Source organism: Heptranchias perlo, chromosome 1, assembly GCF_035084215.1.
Source record: "Heptranchias perlo isolate sHepPer1 chromosome 1, sHepPer1.hap1, whole genome shotgun sequence".
NCBI lineage: Eukaryota > Metazoa > Chordata > Chondrichthyes > Hexanchiformes > Hexanchidae > Heptranchias > Heptranchias perlo.
Window position 1 is genome coordinate 51,034,345 of NC_090325.1, and position 20,447 is coordinate 51,054,791.

Sequence of the window (20,447 nt, forward strand, 5' to 3'; positions counted from 1 at the left end):
GTGTAGTCACTGTTGTAATGTAGAAAACGCAACAGACAATTTGCACATGGCAATGTCCCACAAACAGCAATGTGATCATGACAGGATAATCTGTTTAAGTGATGTTGATTGAGGGATAAATATTGGCCAGGATACCAGGGAGAAGTCTCCTGCTCTTTTTCAAAATAGTGCCATGGGATCTTTTACGCCCACATGAGAGGAGACTGGGTTTGAAGTCTCACCCGAAAGACGGCACCTCTGACTGTGCAGCACTTTCTCAGTACTGCACTGAAGTGTTAGCCTAGATCTTGTGCTCAAGTCTCTGGAATGGAACTTGAACCGACACTTTCTGACTCAGAGGTGAGAGTGCAACCACTGAACCACAGCTAACACTGTGGGGTGGTGGGAATCCTACTCCGTGAACAATGCAGTCCTTGTGGTGATTGCGATCCCACAATGGTTTGGATAGGAAATTCTAGCATATCGGCCCAGTAAAGATGACGAAATTGTGATATATGGCCGAGTCAGGATGGTGTTTGACTTGGAGGGAAACTGAGAGATGATGGTGTTCCTTCTCTGTTCATCTCAATGGTAGAGATGGCAGGGCAGAGAGGTAACCCTGGTGAGTTGGTGCAGTGTATCCTCTAGATGTTACATACTGCAGCCACAGTGCATCAATGATGGAGGGGGTAGATATTGAGTCCAGTAATATTACACTTCAACACATGTATTATACCATCATTACAGAGGCTACAGTCTGGATTCTCTTGTTTGGGACAGAGCAGCAGGGGACAGGACTTCCGTCTGCCCCACCGCCCCAACCCCAACCCAATTCTCTGGGTCAGGGGTCAGTAGTGATGTAGGATGAGCTCACAGCAGGATTCCCACTGCCGAGAGCCCACCGCTACCACCCAGCAACATTATGTGGTGCTGCAACATGACTCCCACAGGAGCATCTAACGCAGTGGAACATCAGTTAAAAGGGCAGAAATGTCCTGATGAGGAATTTTGGCCACTGTTTTTTAGGCCTCAGTCAAGACCATGGCCTACAAAGACAGGTGTTTGGGCCAAATTTGAGGCATGGGGGACTGGGAATTTAACTTAGGTCAATGAGGACAGTGATGATGGATGAGTTGGACAGGATAGGATACGGGCAGCAGAGTTTTGGATGAGCTGAAGTTTATGGAGGGTGGAGGATTGGGAGACCAGCCAGAAGAGTATTGGAATAGTCGCACCAGTGAGATTTTTGGTGGCAGGTGAGATGAGATGAGGTAAGAGTGGAGGTGGGCAATGTTATGTAGGTTGATTTTGTGACGGAGATGATATGGGGGTCAGAAACTGAATTTTCCGTCATACAAGACATTGGGGTTGCAAACAGACTGGTTCGTCCTGAGATAGTGACCAGGGAGGGGGATGGAGTTGGTGGAGAGGGTGCAGAATATGTGGCAGGGGCCAAAGATGATGGCTTGAGTCATTCCAATGTTTAGCTGAAGGAAATTACAATATATCCAAGATTGAATGTCAGACAAGTAGTCTGAAAGCACAGAGCAGTGAAGGTGGCGGAGCAGGCACGAGGGGCTGAATGGCCTACTCCTGTTCCTATGTTCCTATGTAACTAGTGAAAAGATATATCTAGGAATCATTAACCTATAGGTGGAAGCTGATCCCATGCCTACAGATGATGTTGTCAAGAGGCTGCATGTAGATGAGGAAGAACGGGGCTCCAAGAATAGTCCTTGGGGGATTTTTGAAGTATCGATGCAAGAGTGGGAAGAAAAGCCATTGCTAGAGATAGGAATGCTTTGCCTTTCTCTATCGCTGGCTAGGTAAGAGTGAACTGGACAATAGAGGAGAGGCATGCGCAAAAGATGGTGTGATCAACCATGTCAAAGGCTGCAGAGAGGTCGAGGAGATAGAGACTGGATAATGCATCATGGTTACAGTCAAAGAATGGCATTCACGATGGTGTCAAAGACTGCAGAGAGACCAAGGAGGAAAGACTGGATTAAGCTTCAGAGAATGGAATTTGAGATTTTGGCTTGGGTTGTTTCGATGCTGAAGGAGGGATGGAAACCTAATTGGAGAGCTTTAAACGGGGAGTTCCTGGAGAGATAGGTATGATCTGAGAGACAACAATGTGTTCAAGGACATTGGAGGGGAAAGCGAGGTTGGAGATGGGGCAATAACTAGTGAGGGCAGATGGGTCGAGGGTGGTTTTTTTTGAGGAGGCAGTGAAGACTGTGGTTTTGAAAGAGGGGGACCAGAGCCTAAGAAGAGGGAACCATGCACAATGTCAGCTAGTGTGATGGGCAGGAAGGGAAATTGGGTGGTCAGCAGTATAGAGGGAATGGAGTTGAGGGAGCAGGAATTTGGAGAGGAAATGGGGCGCTTGTGGGAGAAACTATAGAGAGATGGAGGTGTAGAGCTTTGTTTTGGGTCAAGATAAGGCACTATATAAGTTCTTCCTTTCAATTAGTGTTAATTTGAATCCAAGAAGTGACTAACTGTAGCTATGAGCTCCTAACAAATCATTCTATTTTTTCTGACCACAGATGAAGCCTGTGTGGAATCAATGCAGATGGGGGATGAGACAAATCCTAAATTAAAGAGCATTCAGTGGTTCTATGACTCAAATGCCAACCACTGCCAACCATTTCTCTACAGTGGGGGAGGAGGCAATAACAACAGATTTGTGAATGAGACACACTGTTTGAAAACCTGCTCTAATAATTATTTTTCAATATTTCCGGAGGGAGGTAAGTTCATCATATACAGTGACTGTAATTTTTTTTATTTAGAATTGCTATTTTTTAAAGTTTAAATTTTAAGGAAAAGGGATAAGTAGAAAATAGTGCTCACTTCAGCAGTATGCTTATTTGAAAAAAGTGATATACAGATAGATAAAATTTAACATTGTTTATAAAGTTGCTGACTATTTTAGTCAGTCTTTAAACTTTTTGAAAAAATTAAGATAATTTTCCTTGAGAGTTAAGCCAGAATACAGTTTCATTACTGTAACTATGTATTTTATCAATTTTTGATGCTATATCAAAATATCACAAGATTAGAAGGGTAAAAAATGTGTTGCTTTTCAATTCTAACATCTGAATTAGAGATTGTTTGTAAAATACGTGTCAAAAGTCAAAATTGTTGGGATGAATTAAAATAGGAAATATATATTCAAAACATAAAACAGTATTGATAGGATCCTGGTCCCAAGCAGCCCAAGTAACCATAGTACTCCCATATCAGAGATGAAGACACCAAACAATGAGTTACCAGATTGAGGCTATGTGAAAAGGATTGGAAATGCTGGACCACAAACAATCTTGCCAACAAATTAGAAGCACAGGACGTTGGGAGAGATATAAAACGGGCTGCCAGTTCGCTATCACCCGTATTACACTATTGCACAAAGTCAAATTACCTCCATTGGGTTTAAAATAGGATTATCCCTGAACATAATATGATTGAGAATGTTTTTTGCAAAGCCTAGCTTGTTAAAAAAAACTTCATAACATATACAAGATATTTCGGGGTTAAATTTCATTTAGGTTGTTTCCACGGCGGACGATCGGAAGAACTCCCACGGAAATTCAACCCCTTTATCGTCATATGTTTTTGAACATTATAGGGTAGAAATTATGATCAGTGCTGTTCTACACAAACTTGTAACAAATACTTCTCTGTGCTATTTTAATGCAGTTGTTAATCTGAAATGGCCACCATTAAAATTGAATAGATTTGGTACAAACGTGCTAAATGTTCATATGGGTGCGTTAAGCATCAACTGTATTTTCAATCCTATATATTTCTGTAAATCCTAAATTCATATATCGGTATTTTTATCTTTCCACCTCTGATGTTAGATGCACAAATGTATTATTCCATCTGTGTAGCTTCACATGCCCATTACCTGATCTCAAGGACTTACGCGTATCATCGCAAATCTCCCCCACATAGGGGTAAAATTAAAGCTCCCTTTCACTCCCCAAGACGGACACAAGGCTCCATGCTCTTTGTAATGGCCCAGCCTTGAGATCTCCTGATAACTTGTAGTCTCAGTCCGATGCCCCAGGATCAGACATGTTCCTGCATCACTTAAACACAGCCAATAGTCCAGTTCCAGGATGTGCAGAGCTCACAAAGTTAAACGGAGCTGAAGAGGTTCTGTTACTTTTCTTACATGCACCCTTGTTGGAAAGATAGCTTGTGGTGCTGTGCAGCCTGTAAGAGGGGAGGGAAAAGAAACCAAATTTATCGGCATGAAGTCCAGGATCTGTTTTAAAGTGCACACCCATGATTTCCCGACACATGCTCCCAGTACGTAAGCTCCATGCTGGGAATATGCGTTCAGAAAATCAGCCCTGTTATAGAATCATAGAATCATAGAAGTTACAACATGGAAACAGGCCCTTCGGCCCAACATGTCCATGTCGCCCAGTTTATGTAGATATAATAGAGGGGCAGAATGAATTATATATATGCATGGGTACCTTATTAGTTCTGACCTTGAATGTAAAGTTTTGTGGATTTGTCATTCATGCACATACAACCTAAAACAAACTTGGAACCACATAGCTTCCTGTTACTCACTCCCAAGCATTTTACAATAGGATCAGGAATATAGATCCCCCCCACCCCTGCTGGACGTGCCAGTGACTGCTAAAAAAAATGATAACAATAGCTTCCACCACCAAAGTTTTCATTTTTAATTATTTTTTAGGATCCACTATTCTCTGTTTTTTAAAAAAAATCTGATGACTCAAATAATCCTCAGTTTATGGCAAAACAAAAATGGGGGCAGGACCAGGTGAAATTCTCTTTCCAGTCAGCAAAATAGGCATGTTTCACTTTTTTTGGCAGATGTAGCATGTAAACTGGAGAAAAAACGAGGGGATTGCCGTGCCATGATACTGAGGTGGTACTATGATGAGAACAACGGTGACTGCGAAACATTCCTCTACAGTGGATGCCATGGTAATGGAAACCAATTTGAAGACAAGAAGACCTGTCGGAATCTATGCGGTAAAAACTCATATTTCGATTTTGGCATCTTAAGTTGTTTAGAACATCGTTAAAGCTGGCGATTGCATACATATGATTTATTTTCCAACTAAACACTAAAGCATAAGCAGATTAAATTATTTTGAACATTTTTAGGGTGTTCTGTACATGCTCTGATTGACTACCAGCAGCAAATTTCATTCAGTGCTGAAGGGTGAATATTGGTACTAATGCACATTGATTAATATATAGTAAGTTTAAAGAATTGCAGTGGTCCATTAAAACCTTTATAGCCACAGCACTCATCTGACAACCACATACAAGCATTGTTTGAGGCGGGGTTGAATGTGCAGACTGGCTGATATCCTGAGAGAGGCCAGCACATAGTGCTTCCATTGCACCGCTGCCGCTCCCTTGGGGTTTGGCCTCACCACTTCCACTGATCTGCGCGAGAGCAGACTGCAGAAGATGACCGACCCCTTCAAAGCCCCTATCCATTCAATTCGCCAATCTCTCCATTGTGGAGTCCAGAGCCTGCATGGCAGCCATTTGAGCTTCCACCAATGCTGCAAAGCGTGCTGGCATGGACTCCTGTTGAGAGGGCCTGACTGTAGCATCCCTGGAGGTGGCCACACTATCCAGGGTAGACTGCAGAGTGGTGATGTCATGCAAGATGATGCCATGGAGGCTGGGTGCAGACTCCTCCACACTCTCAGCCGTAGTGGTGGAACTCCTTGGCACACCTTCCAATACCTCGTACAGCTCTTTGTGTGAGGCCAGCTGTACTCTTCTTATGGCTGGGTCCTCATAGTCCTCATCACTGTCATCCTCAGCTTGGAGAGGGCCTTGGCCTCCAGCGAAGTCTATCCTGGGCTCTCCCTACAACATTAGCTGCTGCTACCCACTGGTGCTGGGTATTTCTCCACGTGCAGATCCCTCTAGCCCACGCAGACTGCCAATGTCTGAGCTGGTGCCTGGGAGGGGTGGAGCGCCTACTGGTGCATCCTCAGGAGGAATGTCCTCCTCCGAGGTCTGTTACCCTAGAAGAAAGAGAAAAGGGGGAAGAGTTAGGATGGGAGAGGGAAGTATACACGATCAGATGACAGTCTTGAGAATGCGGGCTGAAGTTGCTAAGCTTGCTGCATCTGTACTGAGTTGAATGAAGGAGTACAAGTAATATACATAGACACCCTGCTTGGGTACACCACCGGCCTCTCCTTCCCTGCCTGGGCCAGTGACGTTCAAGGTATCTTGATCTGCCTCCACCCACCATGTTCCTCTGTCTGGCATTATGCGCAGTCTTGACCTGCGGAAAGAGAGGGTGAGAGTTGGTGAGTGGCTGTTGAGAAGGTACTTGGAGATGGTGTGTTAAGAGGTGTAGAAGAAGCAACATGGAATGAGGATGGGGAGGTGATGAATGAAAAGGGATGTGTGTGTAATGTGAAGTGAGGAAGGAGTAGTGGGAGTAGTTGGTGGTTGTGCAAGCGGTAGTATGTGAGCAGTGAATGTGTGTGGTGTGAAGAGAAGAAAGGAAGAGGTGAGTGTGTTTGGAATGAGTAAGAGAGGTGTTGCATATTGTGATGTGATGGAGGGGAGGTAATAATTGAGAATGGTGAGGGAGAGGTGAGAGGATTTTTGTGAGTTGCTGGTGAGAAACGTGGAGAGGTGAAGAGGTTTACTCACCCTTGCTGCTCCTGTGAGGTCATTAAACCTCTTTCCATGTTGAACCCAGATCCTGGGGGTGATGCTGTTGTTGCTTACCCTATCAGCCACCTGAGTCCAGGTCTGCTTGATAAAGAGGCCTTGAGGATGTGCCAGCAGATGTTTAGAAAGAGTACCTCCCTCCTGTCCTCACTTCCTCCACTAGGTCCTCCAGAGTGGTATCAGGAAAGCAGGGAGTGACCCTTTGACTTATCTCTACAGCCAACAAGCCTTCCACACTGGTTGAGTCACTTCAAGGGTTGCATCCCCACTCTAAATATAGTCAGGAAACGTGCCAGAAATTGCACACCTCACGTTGGTGGACTGCCCGATTCTGCAGGTGATGGGGGGGGCAGCCCGTCCTTCAAATGCAAATGAGGCCCAGGAGTTAAAATGACCCGGGCCTTATACCAACAATGTCATGGGGGCTTGCCACCTACCCCGCTCCACCCGCCCGCCCCACCTCACTCCCTGCCCACCCGATTCCCTCTCCCGCCCCATGGTAAAATCTGGACTATTGAGTTTGCATGAAAAGCAAATACCCTGAGCTGATACAAAGTTATACTAAAACCTTGTATAATCAAATAAATATTGATCCATATATGTCTTTTTTCAAAAGGAACAAAAATCTGGAGTTACAAAATACTATACATTTGTAGATGTTTTATGAAACATTATAATTATTTCCAAGTCCAAGCCAAGTACCTAATAATTTGCTTCCCTTCCTGTGTGATAATGCCTAGCCTCTTGCTCATCACCTTGGTACGGTTGATATTCAAGACACACAGTACAGTTAATTGCAGGCCGACCCACTTCCCTGGTCTTGTAAATTTTATCCAGGACTCCAAACAGTTTTGGCCATTTTATGCGGTTTTGTTAAGGTGTGATATACAAACTGAATACTCAAATTGGGCAGAACTGTTCATTTTGTATATTATATGATTTAAATGCCCTCTTTATTTTTAACATCTGGAATTTGGAACTGGTGCAATTATTTTTGTATTAAGTCTATTTATCTTTTCTAAATTAAAGCCAATAGGTGTCTCTACAGGTTAGAGTTTAAGGGCGGTAAATTGGGTGTGTAAAGTAGGGAGAAAATGGCTTCAATCAGTGTGTAACGCTGATTTAAAGTGATAGACACCATCTTGGGACTTAACGCTCAACACAACGCACATTCTTAACCCCGACCATCTGAACATGTCTTAAAGTGCCTGGAGGACCCGCCACGTGCATTATTTAAAAGGACCATGCAGGATTGACAGGTTCATGGCTGGATTATTGCTTCTGGCTGCCGAGACATTTGTATCTGTTTTTGGAGGTCTCCTACACTTGAATACTAGGACGCAGGGATATAGCCTAACATTTAGAGCCAGGACGTGCAGGAGTGAAGTTAGGAAATGCTTCTACATGCAAAGGTTGGGAGAAGCTTGGGAAGCTCTTCTGCAAACAGCAGTTGATGCTAGCTCTCTTGTGAATTCTAAATCTGAAATTGATAGATTTTGGTGAATCAAGGGTATTAAGGGATTGGGGCTAAGGCGGGTGGAGTGAGGTCACAGGTCCACCATGATCTCCTTGAATGGCAGAACAGGCTCGAGGGGCTAAAGGCCACTGCCACTTGCTGCCTACTGTTATGCACCACCTTCTTCTGCAAGAAAGCGGGACGTGTGGCTGGGTGATGTGTCTGTCATGTACGAATAGCTGCCAGTGCGTGTGGCCTGTGAGTTGTGGGTAGGCGGCTTGCAACAGTGGTAATGTGTAAGGGTGAGAGGAAGCATTTGGTTGGAAGATTTGAGTACTGATGGAAAGAGTTTGTTGATATGTGGGTGATGGGGGGTGTAGTGCATGGAGCAGTGGATGTGGCTAGTGGTGCAGTTGGTAGGAGATGCCAGTTGACAGTTGACCTCACTCACCTTGACCACTCATGTCAAAGCATTGAACTGCTTCCTGCACTGCATCGATCTTCATGAGGCTGTGCGCCTGGCATTGACTTCATCCCCTACTGCCTCCCACTGCCTTTTGGATATATGTCTGAAGGGCCTCTTGTCCCCCTCCCCCCCCCCCCACCCCACTGCGGATATAGGATGTCGCACTTTCTTTCCAGCTCTTGCACTCTTTAGTGCATCAGCAGAGAACCTTGGTGCATGCACTCTCGCAGGCCTGTTACCAACTCAGATCGGCAGATTGGTGAGGTCTGGCACGCAGATTGGTGGATGTGGGATTTAGTAGTGCGCAATCTTTATTCAATGTTTTAACATAATTTATCAGTGTGTGAACATAGGGACGGGACCTGCAACTGTGCTTTACTTGTGCGATGTCTGATCTCTGTTCAGACTCTGTGCAGACAGTAAACTGTTATTTTCAGCAAATAACAGGTACCAGCTACCTATAAGAGATTTCTAACAGGCAGCCTGCCTTTAAGAGTTTGAAGCTCCCTCTGCTGGTGGAAAGTGCAAATTGCATTGAATCCGAGTTCAGCGCTGATTTCCAATGCAGATTGCAGGTAAGTCCTCAGGCGTGACAAAAGTCTCATCCTGCCTGCGCAGGAGCCATTGGGCGCAGGGTAATAGCGGATCTTGCTACCCCAGCCCAAAAACAGGTCCTATCCAATTTTTCCCCCACAAGCCTATGCAGTAACATGATTGAGAAAATATGAGGTCAATTTTCCTCTTCCCTGCGCCTAGGGAATCAACGTTCCCCAAGAGCAGGGAAGAGGAAAAAGGAGCGAAGACCAGTTGTGTCAGGTCTCTACCCCTGATATGCTGCCTCAGCGCTTCCCCACTGGATATAACTGAGATTGCGTCTGTAGTTTCTATTATAATGAGGTATGAAGAGGACGTCCTGGCCTCTGACCTCATTCTTCCTCCAGCTATGAACTTTGGGCACCTCAGCGGGGTGGAGTGGGGGGGGGGGGGCAGTGGGTAGGGGCCTCCTGAAGAGACAATGGCTTGTCCCCCGGATCACCATGGACTGCAGGATCTGTAGGGCGGGCTGAAGATTTCTTAGGCAAGTGTATAAATTTCTTCTTACCCCAGCCCCAGGTCAATCTCAAGGCCTCAGGACCTTCAGGTTGTGGCTCTCCAGCAGCTGCCGATGGTGGTGGGCAGGGGTGTAGCTGCAGGCCTCTCAGGGCTTAGTGCCACACAATATGCTACTAAGTCATACTGGTCAAAAGGCTCCAGGTCTGATGGTGCTGAGCTGATTGATCTCAGTGGCTGCAGCATTTGGGCTCTACAATTGGTTCCTGCTCCTGATCACTATCTTGTGGACCCACCACGTGCTTGAAATAGTGTGCGTATGCACGAGCACATGCATGTGAGTGTGTGCATGCATGCATACATGTATCAAAGAGTATCATCCTCAGCTGTGATGTCTCCTATGGTTGATTAGCCTGCTAACAGTCACCGCCTAGGCCTTCACATGAAGAATGACCACTTTAGCAAAGTAATAAAGGACTCCCAATGTCCAATCAGCTGTACCTCAGTAAAAGTCAGCATTATCAGGAGAGGAGAACAGTAAAGTAGAGAAAATTGGAAGAAAAGTACAAGTGAAGAGAAACATACTTTACAAGTGCTCTTAATTGTGAAATTAACACTTTCTCTTTTTTCCTTAGCTCCAAGTGGGCAAGGACGACGCTTTTCAGGAGAAGAAGAAGATGAAACCGGACAAAGAGATGAAGGTATTGTTACTTAAACTGAAAAATGTTCATATTAGAGTGTAGCAAAGTATCATTCCAGTGATTGGATAAGAGGAAATCTTTAAAAAAAATTAAATTGACCGCAATTGTGTTCAGGGCAAAAGAGGCAGAACTGGCAGGATTTCTGGAGTCAGTGACAACGTCCCGCCACTCCCACCTCCTCTTCGGCAATGCGGGGGGAGGGGGTGGGGGGGAGTTGGGAGCAAGAAGTGCCGGCACCTCCCTCCCTGAGAATTTTTTCATGTTAAAAAAGGAGCAGTGACCTGCCAGAATCGGGTTCCTTCCCAAATTCCAAGTCCTCCACCCAGCTTATGTCATTGTAGCATCCTCCCAGTCCACAAATTTCAGGCCCTATATCTTTGCAAAATTTATGAGAATGCAATTTTCCTAAGAATTTATGAGTGAAAGAATAAAGGTTGTAAATAATTCAGATCAATCTTTGGAATTAAGCACAACAATCCCGTACAAATTTCCCTACAAAATTCTGTACCAGGTGTGATTTTGGCGTTGCATTCCTATGTAGCCTTGTTCTCTAAACTACATATTTTTACTCAAAAAAAGGATCCAAAATATTACAGAAGATCCAATGAACAGATGTTTCAGAATGATCCTGGGACTAAAAGGGTTAAATTATGAGGACAGGTTGCATAAACTTGGCTTATATTCCTTTGACTGTAGGAGATTGAGGAGTTATCTAATCGAGGTGTTTAAAATGATAACAGGATTCAATAGGGTAGATATGAGAGAAACTATTTCCTCTGGTGGGGGAATCCAAGGGGACATAATTTTAAAATTAGAGCTCGGCCATTCAGGAGTGAAATCAGGAAGCACATCTTCACACAAAAGGGTAGTAGAAATCTGGAACTCTCTCCCCTAAAGGCTGTGGATGCGGGGACAATTGAAGCTTTCAAGACTGAGATTGATAGATTTTTATTAAGTAAGGGTATCAAGGGATATGGAGCAAAGGTGGGAAAATGGGCTTGAGGTATAGATCAGCCATGATTTAATTGAATGGTAGAACAGGCTTGAGGGACTGAATGGCCTACTCCTGTTACTATGTTCCTATGTTTTATTCAGTACAGAAGAATGCTTGCCTTAATTGTTTTTCCCACCCAGACCATTAGGATTCATTAAGAGATGAAAAATAAATGTGTTGGTTAGTGTAACATAGGTATAGTTGGTCCTTCATGTAAATAATATTCCCAGCTTGTTTTCCTCACTGGGTGACATCTGTTTTCCTCTTGAGGTTTAATGATAAAACTGATTTTTTGAAAACAAGGCAGACTATCAGCAGAGTAGAAGGAAACTCAACTATTGCTGACACATTCCCTGCCACTCACACGTGCACAGCAATGAAACGTCCTCTTGCCGCTCTACTGAGATGAAATGGCAGTTGCTAAATGCTTTAATTCATACTTAATTGATTATGTTGTTTGGTAATTTTATCTTCTCATTTTTAATTTTTTTTTTACATCTCATAAAGAGGACTGACCTTTCTTGAGGCATTTCTCCCCAATAAAAAACGATAATTGTGAACATCAACACCAGATTTCTGTTTTCCATAAAGAAAGACTTGCATTTCTGCCAGGCCTTTCATGACCTCTTGATGTTCTAAAGTGTTTTACAGTCAATGAAGTACTTTTGAAGTGTAGTCATTGTTGTAATGTAGGAAATGTGGCAGCCAATTTGTGCACAGCAAGGTTCCACAAATAGCAATGTGATCTGTTTTTTTAGTGATGTTGGTTGAGACATAAATGTTGGGAGAACTCCCCTGCTTTTCTTCGAAATAGTGCCATGGGATCTTTTACAGGGCAGAAGGGGCCTCGGTTTAACGTCTCATCCAAAAGATGGCACCTCCGATCCTGCAGCACTCCCTCAGTACTGCACTGGAGGTTTGATTCATTTTTGTTTTATTTGCCCTCTTTCTTCCTGTAGTATAGCCTTTGTATCCATCAATAAGCAAAAGGGGGATTTGTGCAGTGATTTCTTTCACGCCTCACTGATGATGTACAATGGTGGAAATAACTCTCCTTAAACTTGTATTATTTCACTTTCCAGGTGATACTGTTGCAATTGTGTTCGGATGTCTTTTTGGTATTGCTGTCATTGGCTGTGTGGCTGTATTTGTGATTCAGAGGTATGTCAATCTAATCAAGACCTAATAACATCAATTATGTGTAAATTATAGAATCATAGAATAGAAAGTTATGGGACAGAAGGAGGCCATTCGGCCCATTGTGTCCGTGCCGGCCGAAAAAGAGCTATCCAACTTAATCCCACTTTCCAGCGCTTGCACTTCAAGTGCACATCCAGATACTTTTTAAATCAGTTGAGGGTTTCTGCCTCTACCACCCTTTCAGGCAGAGAGTTCCAGACCCCCACCACCCTCTGGGTGAAAAAAAATTCTCCTCAGCTCCCCTCTAATCTTTCTACCAATTACTTTAAATCTGTGCCTCCTGGTCACTGACCCCTCTGCTAAGGGAAATAGGTCCTCCCTATCCACTCTGTCTAATCCCGTCTTAATTTTATATATCTCAATTAAATCTCCCCTCAGCCTCCTTTGTTCCAAAGAAAACAGCCCCAGCCTATCCAATCTTTTCTCATAGCTAAAATTCTCCAGTCCTGGCAACATCCTCGTAAATCTCCTCTGTGCCCTCTCTAGTGCAATCACATCTTTCCTGTAATGTGGTGACCAGAACTGTATGTAGTACTCAAGCTGTGGCCTAACTAATGTTTTATACAGTTCTAGCATAACCTCCCTGCTCTTATATTCTATGCCTCGGCTAATAAAGGAAAGTATCCTTATCTACCTGTGCTGCTACCTTCAGGGATCTGTGGACATGCACTCCAAGGTCCCTTTGTTCCTCTACACCTCTCAGTATCCTCCCATTTATTGTGTACTCCCTTGCCTTGTTTGCCCTCCCCAAATGCATTACCTCACACTTCTCTGGATTGAATTCCATTTGCCACTTTTCTGCCACCTGACCAGTCCATTGATATCTTCCTGCAGTTTACAGCTTTCCTCCTCACTATCAACCCCATGGCCAATTTTTGTATCATCTGCAAACTTCTTGATCAAGCCCCCCACATTCAAGTCCAAATCATTAATATACACCACAAAAAGCAAGGAACCTTGCGGGACCCCACTGGAAACAGCCTTCCGGACTCAAAAACACCCATCAACCATTACCCTTTGCTTCCTGCCACTGAGCCAATTTTGGATCCAACTAGCCACTCTCCCTCGGATCCCATAGGCTTTTACTTTTTTGACCAGTCTGCCATATGGGACCTTGTCAAAAGCCTTGCTAAAATCCATGTACACTACATCAAATGCGTTACCCTCATCGACCCTCCTTGTTACCTGCTCAAAAAATTCAATCAAATTAGTCAGAAACGACCTTCCCTTAACAAATCCATGCTGACTGTCCTTGATTAACCTGTGCCTTTCTAAATGACGATTTTGCTGTCCCTCAGAATCGATTCCAATAATTTTCCCATCGCCGAGGTTAGACTGACTGGCCTGTAATTACTCGGTCTATCTCTTTCTCCCTTTTTAAACAACGGTACAACGTTAGCAGTCCTCCAATCCACCGGCACCACGCCTGTAGCCAGGGAGGATTGGAAAATGATGGTCAGAGCTTCCGCTATTTCCTCCCTTGCTTCTCTTAGCAGCCTGGGATACATTTCATCCGGGCTTGGTGATTTATCGACTTTCAAAGATGCTAAACCCCTTAATACTTCCTCTCTCACTATATTTATCCCATCCAATATTTCACACTCCTCCTCCTTAACTACAATCTCTGCATCGTCCCCCGCTTTTGTGAAGACAGACGCAAAGTATTCATTAAGAACCATACCCACATCTTCCGCCTCCACACATAGGTTATCTTTTTGGTCTCTAATAGGCCCTACTCTTTCCTTAGTTATCCTCTTGCCCTTTATGTATTCATAAAGCATTTTTGGGTTTTCCTTAATTTTACTAGCCAGTATTTTTTCATGCCCTCTCTTTGCTTTCCTAATTTCCTTTTTAATTTCACCCCTGCACTTTCTATACTCCTCTAGGTTTTCTGCAGTATTGAGCTCTTGGTGTCTGACATAAGCTTCCCTTTTTTGCCTTATCCTACCCTGTATGCTCCTTGTCATCCAGGAGGCTCTAGATATGGCAGTCCCACACCTTTTCTTTGTGAGAACATGTTTACTCTGAACCCTTTGAATCTCCCCTTTGAATGCCTCCCACTGCTCCGACACTGATTTACCTTCAAACAGCTGTTTCCAGTCAACTTTTGTTAAATCACTTCTCAGCTTAGTAAAATTGGCCTTTCCCCAATTTAGAACTTTTACTCCTGTTCTATCTCTGTCCTTTTCTATAACTATGCTAAATCTAACTGAATTATGATCACTACCACCAAAATGCTCTCCTACTGATACTCCTTCCACCTGCCCAGCTTCATTCCCGAAAACTAAATGCAGAACTGCCACCCCTCTTGTTGGATGTAAGCAATTAAAAATACAATTTCCTTATCCATTCTAGAAATAGCAATTACGGAGCAATGAATTCCTTGCATTCCAATATGCCTTATTACATCATCTGCCTCTGGCCAAGATTAATTGGTTGAATAATAAGTGCGTAAGAAAACATGGAATGAGAAAAGGTTATTTGCACATTATGGGGGGGGGGTAAAACGGGGGTAAAGTGGGTGCAAGAGGCCCAGCAGGGAAGGAAAATTGGATCAGACCTGAAAACACCAAGGGAGAGAAATTTATGAAATTTATAACTTTTAGGAGACAGCTCTTCACTAGCATATATCCAGGCAGGCACAGAGATCTTTCCTAAACATGACATTTAAAGTTCCAATCAGGCAGGAGCTAGGCAATGTAAACAGGGTTCTGTCTGGCTAGGAACTGAACTATTAGCTGCAGTGCAAATCTGCCCATAAATGCCTGGAAGTGAGTTTAAGGGTGCAAATCAATATAAGGATTTGATATTCCTTTTTGCTCTACTTTTAGTGCACTGTTTAACATATTTTTGTCAAGTTCCTGCATGTGGCATTATAGATGTTTTTAATACGCTTGAAATTAACTAGTTAATGACTTTGTTCAAATAGTGTAGACAGGAATTTGATGTGAACACATTAATTAATCAGTGTGCTAAAATTAGCAGAGGAATTTCAACCCCTCAATGTTCAAGTTCATAGACAACATCAGAACTCATTTGAAATGTAACTCGCTGCCGAGTGTCTATTATTCCACGTATATGACTCATTAAACATTCCTTGTTTTCATTAGGAAAAAGCATAAAAGCTGGAGAAGCAAATCAAAAGGAACAACTGAAGTAGAGATGCAGTAAAGCACTGCACAGTCCGCCAAGATCAGAAAGAAATAGCTGTTTCCTGAGGGGTTATTGCCATTTGTTGGAAAGATTCGTTGAATTTCTTTATTTTAGATAATGATTTTGTACATTGACTTTTTTAAACCTGGCAAACATAGAATGTTTTATGTCAAATACTCCGTAAATCTACCTGCGCTTCTCTTTCATAAATGCAAAGGACATAATTCATCATCTGTGTTAATACCAGTGGAGAATCCTACTATATTGCTTATAACCATATATACATATATATATATATATATGTGTGTGTGTACTAAGATGGCTAACTGTACATTGGCTAAGTGAGGAACAAATTGGAACTTGATTACATATGCTTATATCTGGATTTTTGCCAGAAATTTGACTAAATAAGGTTTATACTTTTGAATTTGACTGTACTTTGATGTTTAAGACTTGATTATTTTGTGAGAAAAAGAAAATTGCAACCTGGAACTAATTCTTATGGAGAATATTGTTTGACAAAAACACAGTGAAAAATATTAAGAAACATAATAAACACAAAGTGAAGAGCAAGTATCCCTATTTGTTTAGGACAGTATTAAAATTATGAGTACATTTAACTAAAATAACTTTTAAAAGATCTTTAGTTTGTGCCAATGACAGAAGTTAACCACAAAGCAATTCTCCACATATAGTAGGGTTATGAAACCAGTATGACCTGTATGGTAGCTACCTTTGAACATACTTAAATCTAAACTGGGTGTGCTATATAAATACCTTTGGCTTTTTGGAATATTAAAACATCCTGTGGAAGAAATCATGTCAATGTGTTAATAATGAAACCTGCCTTACACAATACAATCTTTTATACTGTAGTCATAAGTCAGATTTTGTACTGTGTAATACAATCTGATCACTCCTTCCTTGTTGTTACATTAAATAGCATTCCTGTGTCTCTTTAAACCATGTGAACAGACAGGAGCACTGATTTTGATCCTACTGCTTTTGAACATTCAGGCAGAAGAACATGGGCCCAATTTCCAAATATTCATTGATATAGCTATAACTGCATTTATGCATTTATTGGGAATTTTCACCAAGCTTTAGCATCTTTACTAACTACTCCTGTTTTATTATGGGAAGATAAGTGCCAAATACTGGTTGGCAGGTGGGGGCCCAGGCAAGTCATCCGCCTGCGCCTCCCCTCCTCCCACACAGTTAACTGCCAGCTTTGAGATTATGTCTGGGAGTTCCTGGACTATCTCAGAAGTTCCACCCATTACATCCTCCTTCGGCCCAGCAGAAGTCACACCTGCTGAGAGTAGATGTTGGTTCTATGCTGAGCCATCCCAAGGCTCCAAAAATGTTTTTCCACAAAAAGTTGGGCAGGATTAATCACCTTAGACCTCAGGAAGCAATATAACTTCTGGCCTTAAAGGGATGCCACATTAGACACAGCTCCACTTGAGCAGCAGAATAATGCATTGTGCATTTTCTAAAGCTTGAAAAATCTTCAGTTAAGAATACAGCATAACAGGAGCTATGAGGTTGAAATGGTTTTATATATGGTGCCATTTCTTTGTACAAAGCCTGATATAAGCCCCAAAAGTACAAATTCCTTCTGGTTATGTAGACCTAGTGGAATAAAATAATACACAAGCATAGGAGCCATATATAGTAAAATTATTCTGTAAATAGCCTTGTGGAGTTTCATATTATTTGAAAATTGGGCCCTTCAATGTTCTTCCAATATTTAACTAATTCAACTGTGAGTTAGTTGTACACTTGAATTTGTCAAAATGCAAATGCCATTTAATTTTTAAAGGGATTTAGAATTTCATCTATGATCATTGTATGTTTTTGCAAAGAATATTGTGCTGAATGTTATGTATTTGACATATCAAATTTGAAAATAAAACTGATACAACACTGCCTATTATTTCATAAGCCATCATACTTGTATGATTTTATACTTTATTCTATCTTTCTTTATCCATATAGGTTTGACATGTTTAGCTGTTGGTTTTGTCCAATATTATTTGCATACAGCTGGTGTATCATGTCTTGACTGTATTTAAATTTGTAATATCACGTCGAAGGACAAAGACCAGTCGTAGATCCATACAGGACTCCACAGTTCACTGTGCGTAGCTCTCCTATTTTATAAATACTGAGCACAAACATGGTTCAAATCATCTAATGGTAGCACTATGTGTCAAAGACAGATTTATCTACTTATACAAACATCACAGACTTGCGATTAAATGATGTTTCTATTATGCTTATGAATAAAAATCAGGAAAAATCTATTAACATGATTAAAACTTAATTTGTAAGCAATTATATTTATTCAGAATCAAATGGAATCAGGTGTAGATGCTTACAAAATAAATGGTCTGTCATCTTTAATCATATGTAAATGTCAAACTAATTCCACTAGTTTTAAATTTTTACTATTGCATCATAATAACATCTATCACATACTATACATTCGAAATAATGTAATATTAGGGTTTGTCTCATTTGAGACAAAGAATTTCTACATATTTCATAGGAATATATAGCTTGACAATATTGCAACAAGTTTAAAGGTGCTTTTATATTATACGAGGCCTGTTCCAGTACTGCCTCCAGAACTTAGTAAGACCAGTAGCCCAGAAGACCCATCAAAAATGTGCCTCCCTTCAGGGAAAACTCTGGAATTCCCAGGCCTGAAAGCCAGAAGTCCACCAGCTCTGCGATCTAATGAGCGACCACCTGTCCAGGAGCACTTGCCTTTCCAGGAGCTCTACGACCTTGCAGCATGCCGATCTTAGCTTCTCCGATCTGATGGCGGGCCTATTTTTTTCTGGACACCTTTCCTAATGAGGCAGGAGTTGTCGTTACATCACTCCCATCTCCTTAAAATACAATTTGATTGCATGCCCCTGCTCCAAGCACAAGCACTTCCTTAGGCGAAACCCAGGAAATCACAGGATAACACAAAAGAACCGAGCCCCTGATGTCACAGTCTTCATTCCTTTTTCCTCTGCTTTGCACTCAACAACTAAACATTCCTGGGTTTAACGCAGAGGAAAATCGGCCCCAGTATGTACATCTGTGGAATAACTAATGAACTGGAAGTTTATTTATAAAACTATACCAGTGTAATATATTTGGATTTTATGTAATATATTAAGATTTTCAAAAGGCCTTCAACAAGGTAGACTCATGATTAAGGTCAGAGCACATGGAGTCAGGGCAGGTAGCAGATCAGATAGCAAGTTCGCTACAAAACAGAGAGTAGGGGTTAAAGGTAACTATTCAGACTGGCAAAAGCTGGGAAGTAGTGTTCCACAAGAATCGGTGCTGGGACAATTGTTGTTCATCATTTACATTAACGATTTGGATTTAGGAATTGGAAGTACAATTTCAAAATTTGCAGCTGACACCAAATTGAGGGATATAGTTAATACAAAGGAAGAATGCGTCAAAATGCAAGAAGACATTAATAAACTTGCAGAATGGGCGAATAATTGGCAAGTGAATTTCAATATCGATAAGTGTGAGGTGATGCATTTTGGTAGGAAGAATAAGGAGGCCACATACTGCTTGGATAATAAGACTCTATGGGGGTAGTGGAGCAAAGGGATCTAGGGATACAGATACACAAATCACTAAAAGTAGCAACCAGGTTAATAAGGCCATAAAAAAAGCAAAATAAGCACTGGGGTTCATTTCTAGAGGGATAGAGGGATAGAGAAGTTATGTTAAACTTGTATAGAACCTTGATTGGACCACACTTGGAATACAGTGCACAGTTCTGGTCTCCATACTGTAGAAGGGATACAGAGGCACCGGAGAGGGTGCAAAAAAGATTCACAAGGATGATACTGGAACTGAGAGAATATACTTATTAGGAAAGGCTGAATAGACTGGAGCTCTTTTCTCTAGGAAAGAGAAGGCTGACCCGATTGAGGTCTTTAAGATAATGAAATGGTTTGATAGGGTAGATGTTGAGAAAATGTTTCCACTTGTGAGAGAGTCCAAAACTAGAGATCATAAATATAAATAGTCGCTAATAAATCCAATAGGGCATTCAGGAGAAACTTCTTTACCCAAAGAGTGGTAAGAATGTGGAACGTGCTACCACAAGGAATAGTTGAGGCAAATAGCAAAAATGTATTTAAGGGGAAGCTAGATAAGCACATGAGGGAGAAAGGAATAGAAGAGTATGCTGACAGGGTTAGATGAAGTAGGGAGGGAGGAGGTTCTGAGCTGTAAATTCGATGTAACTTGATGTAAGTAGTCTGCAGCAACTAGCCAAGTTATTTGATCTGGTAACTAATCAGATAAAACATGGAAGGTTACCTTCCATGCTCTTTCTGGCCAGGATGATGCAGTTGTTTAAAAGTTCAAGTCTGGTATCCAAGAGATTGACTATAAAATCTAATTTGATTGATAGGTCTGTCATTGCAAAATATTTTTCACAGTGGGTCAGCTTGGAATAATTGAATGCTATGGGCCCGATATTACCATGGCGGCGGGGGGGGTCTATTGGGCGCGTGGGTAACGCGCCTGGTGAAATCAGTCTGTTCCGCGCGCAATTACAGGATAATTGGAGCCACTTACCTTTGCTTCCGGGTTTCCCGCTGGTAAGGTGCGCGTCGGGCGGACTGCGCATGCGCAGTAAGGTCTGTCAGCTGGAGGAGCTCTATTTAAAGGGGCAGTCCACCAATGCTCCTCCTGCAGCAAACA

The 20,447-nt window shown here is 42.3% G+C and overlaps 1 protein-coding gene across 1 annotated transcript in view; it reads left to right on the forward strand.

Moving 5' to 3' along the window:
• tfpil (tissue factor pathway inhibitor-like) overlaps positions 1–17,632 on the forward strand; it is a 38,837-nt gene extending 21,205 nt beyond the window's left edge. Inside the window, exons 3-7 of the mRNA XM_067993785.1 lie at positions 2,532–2,735; positions 4,846–5,007; positions 10,298–10,363; positions 12,440–12,518; positions 15,668–17,632. Coding sequence (XP_067849886.1) covers positions 2,532–2,735; positions 4,846–5,007; positions 10,298–10,363; positions 12,440–12,518; positions 15,668–15,728 — 572 coding nt within the window. The 3' untranslated portion in view covers positions 15,729–17,632. The remainder of the gene's footprint in view (positions 1–2,531; positions 2,736–4,845; positions 5,008–10,297; positions 10,364–12,439; positions 12,519–15,667) is intronic.
• The last annotated feature ends 2,815 nt before the right edge of the window (positions 17,633–20,447 follow it).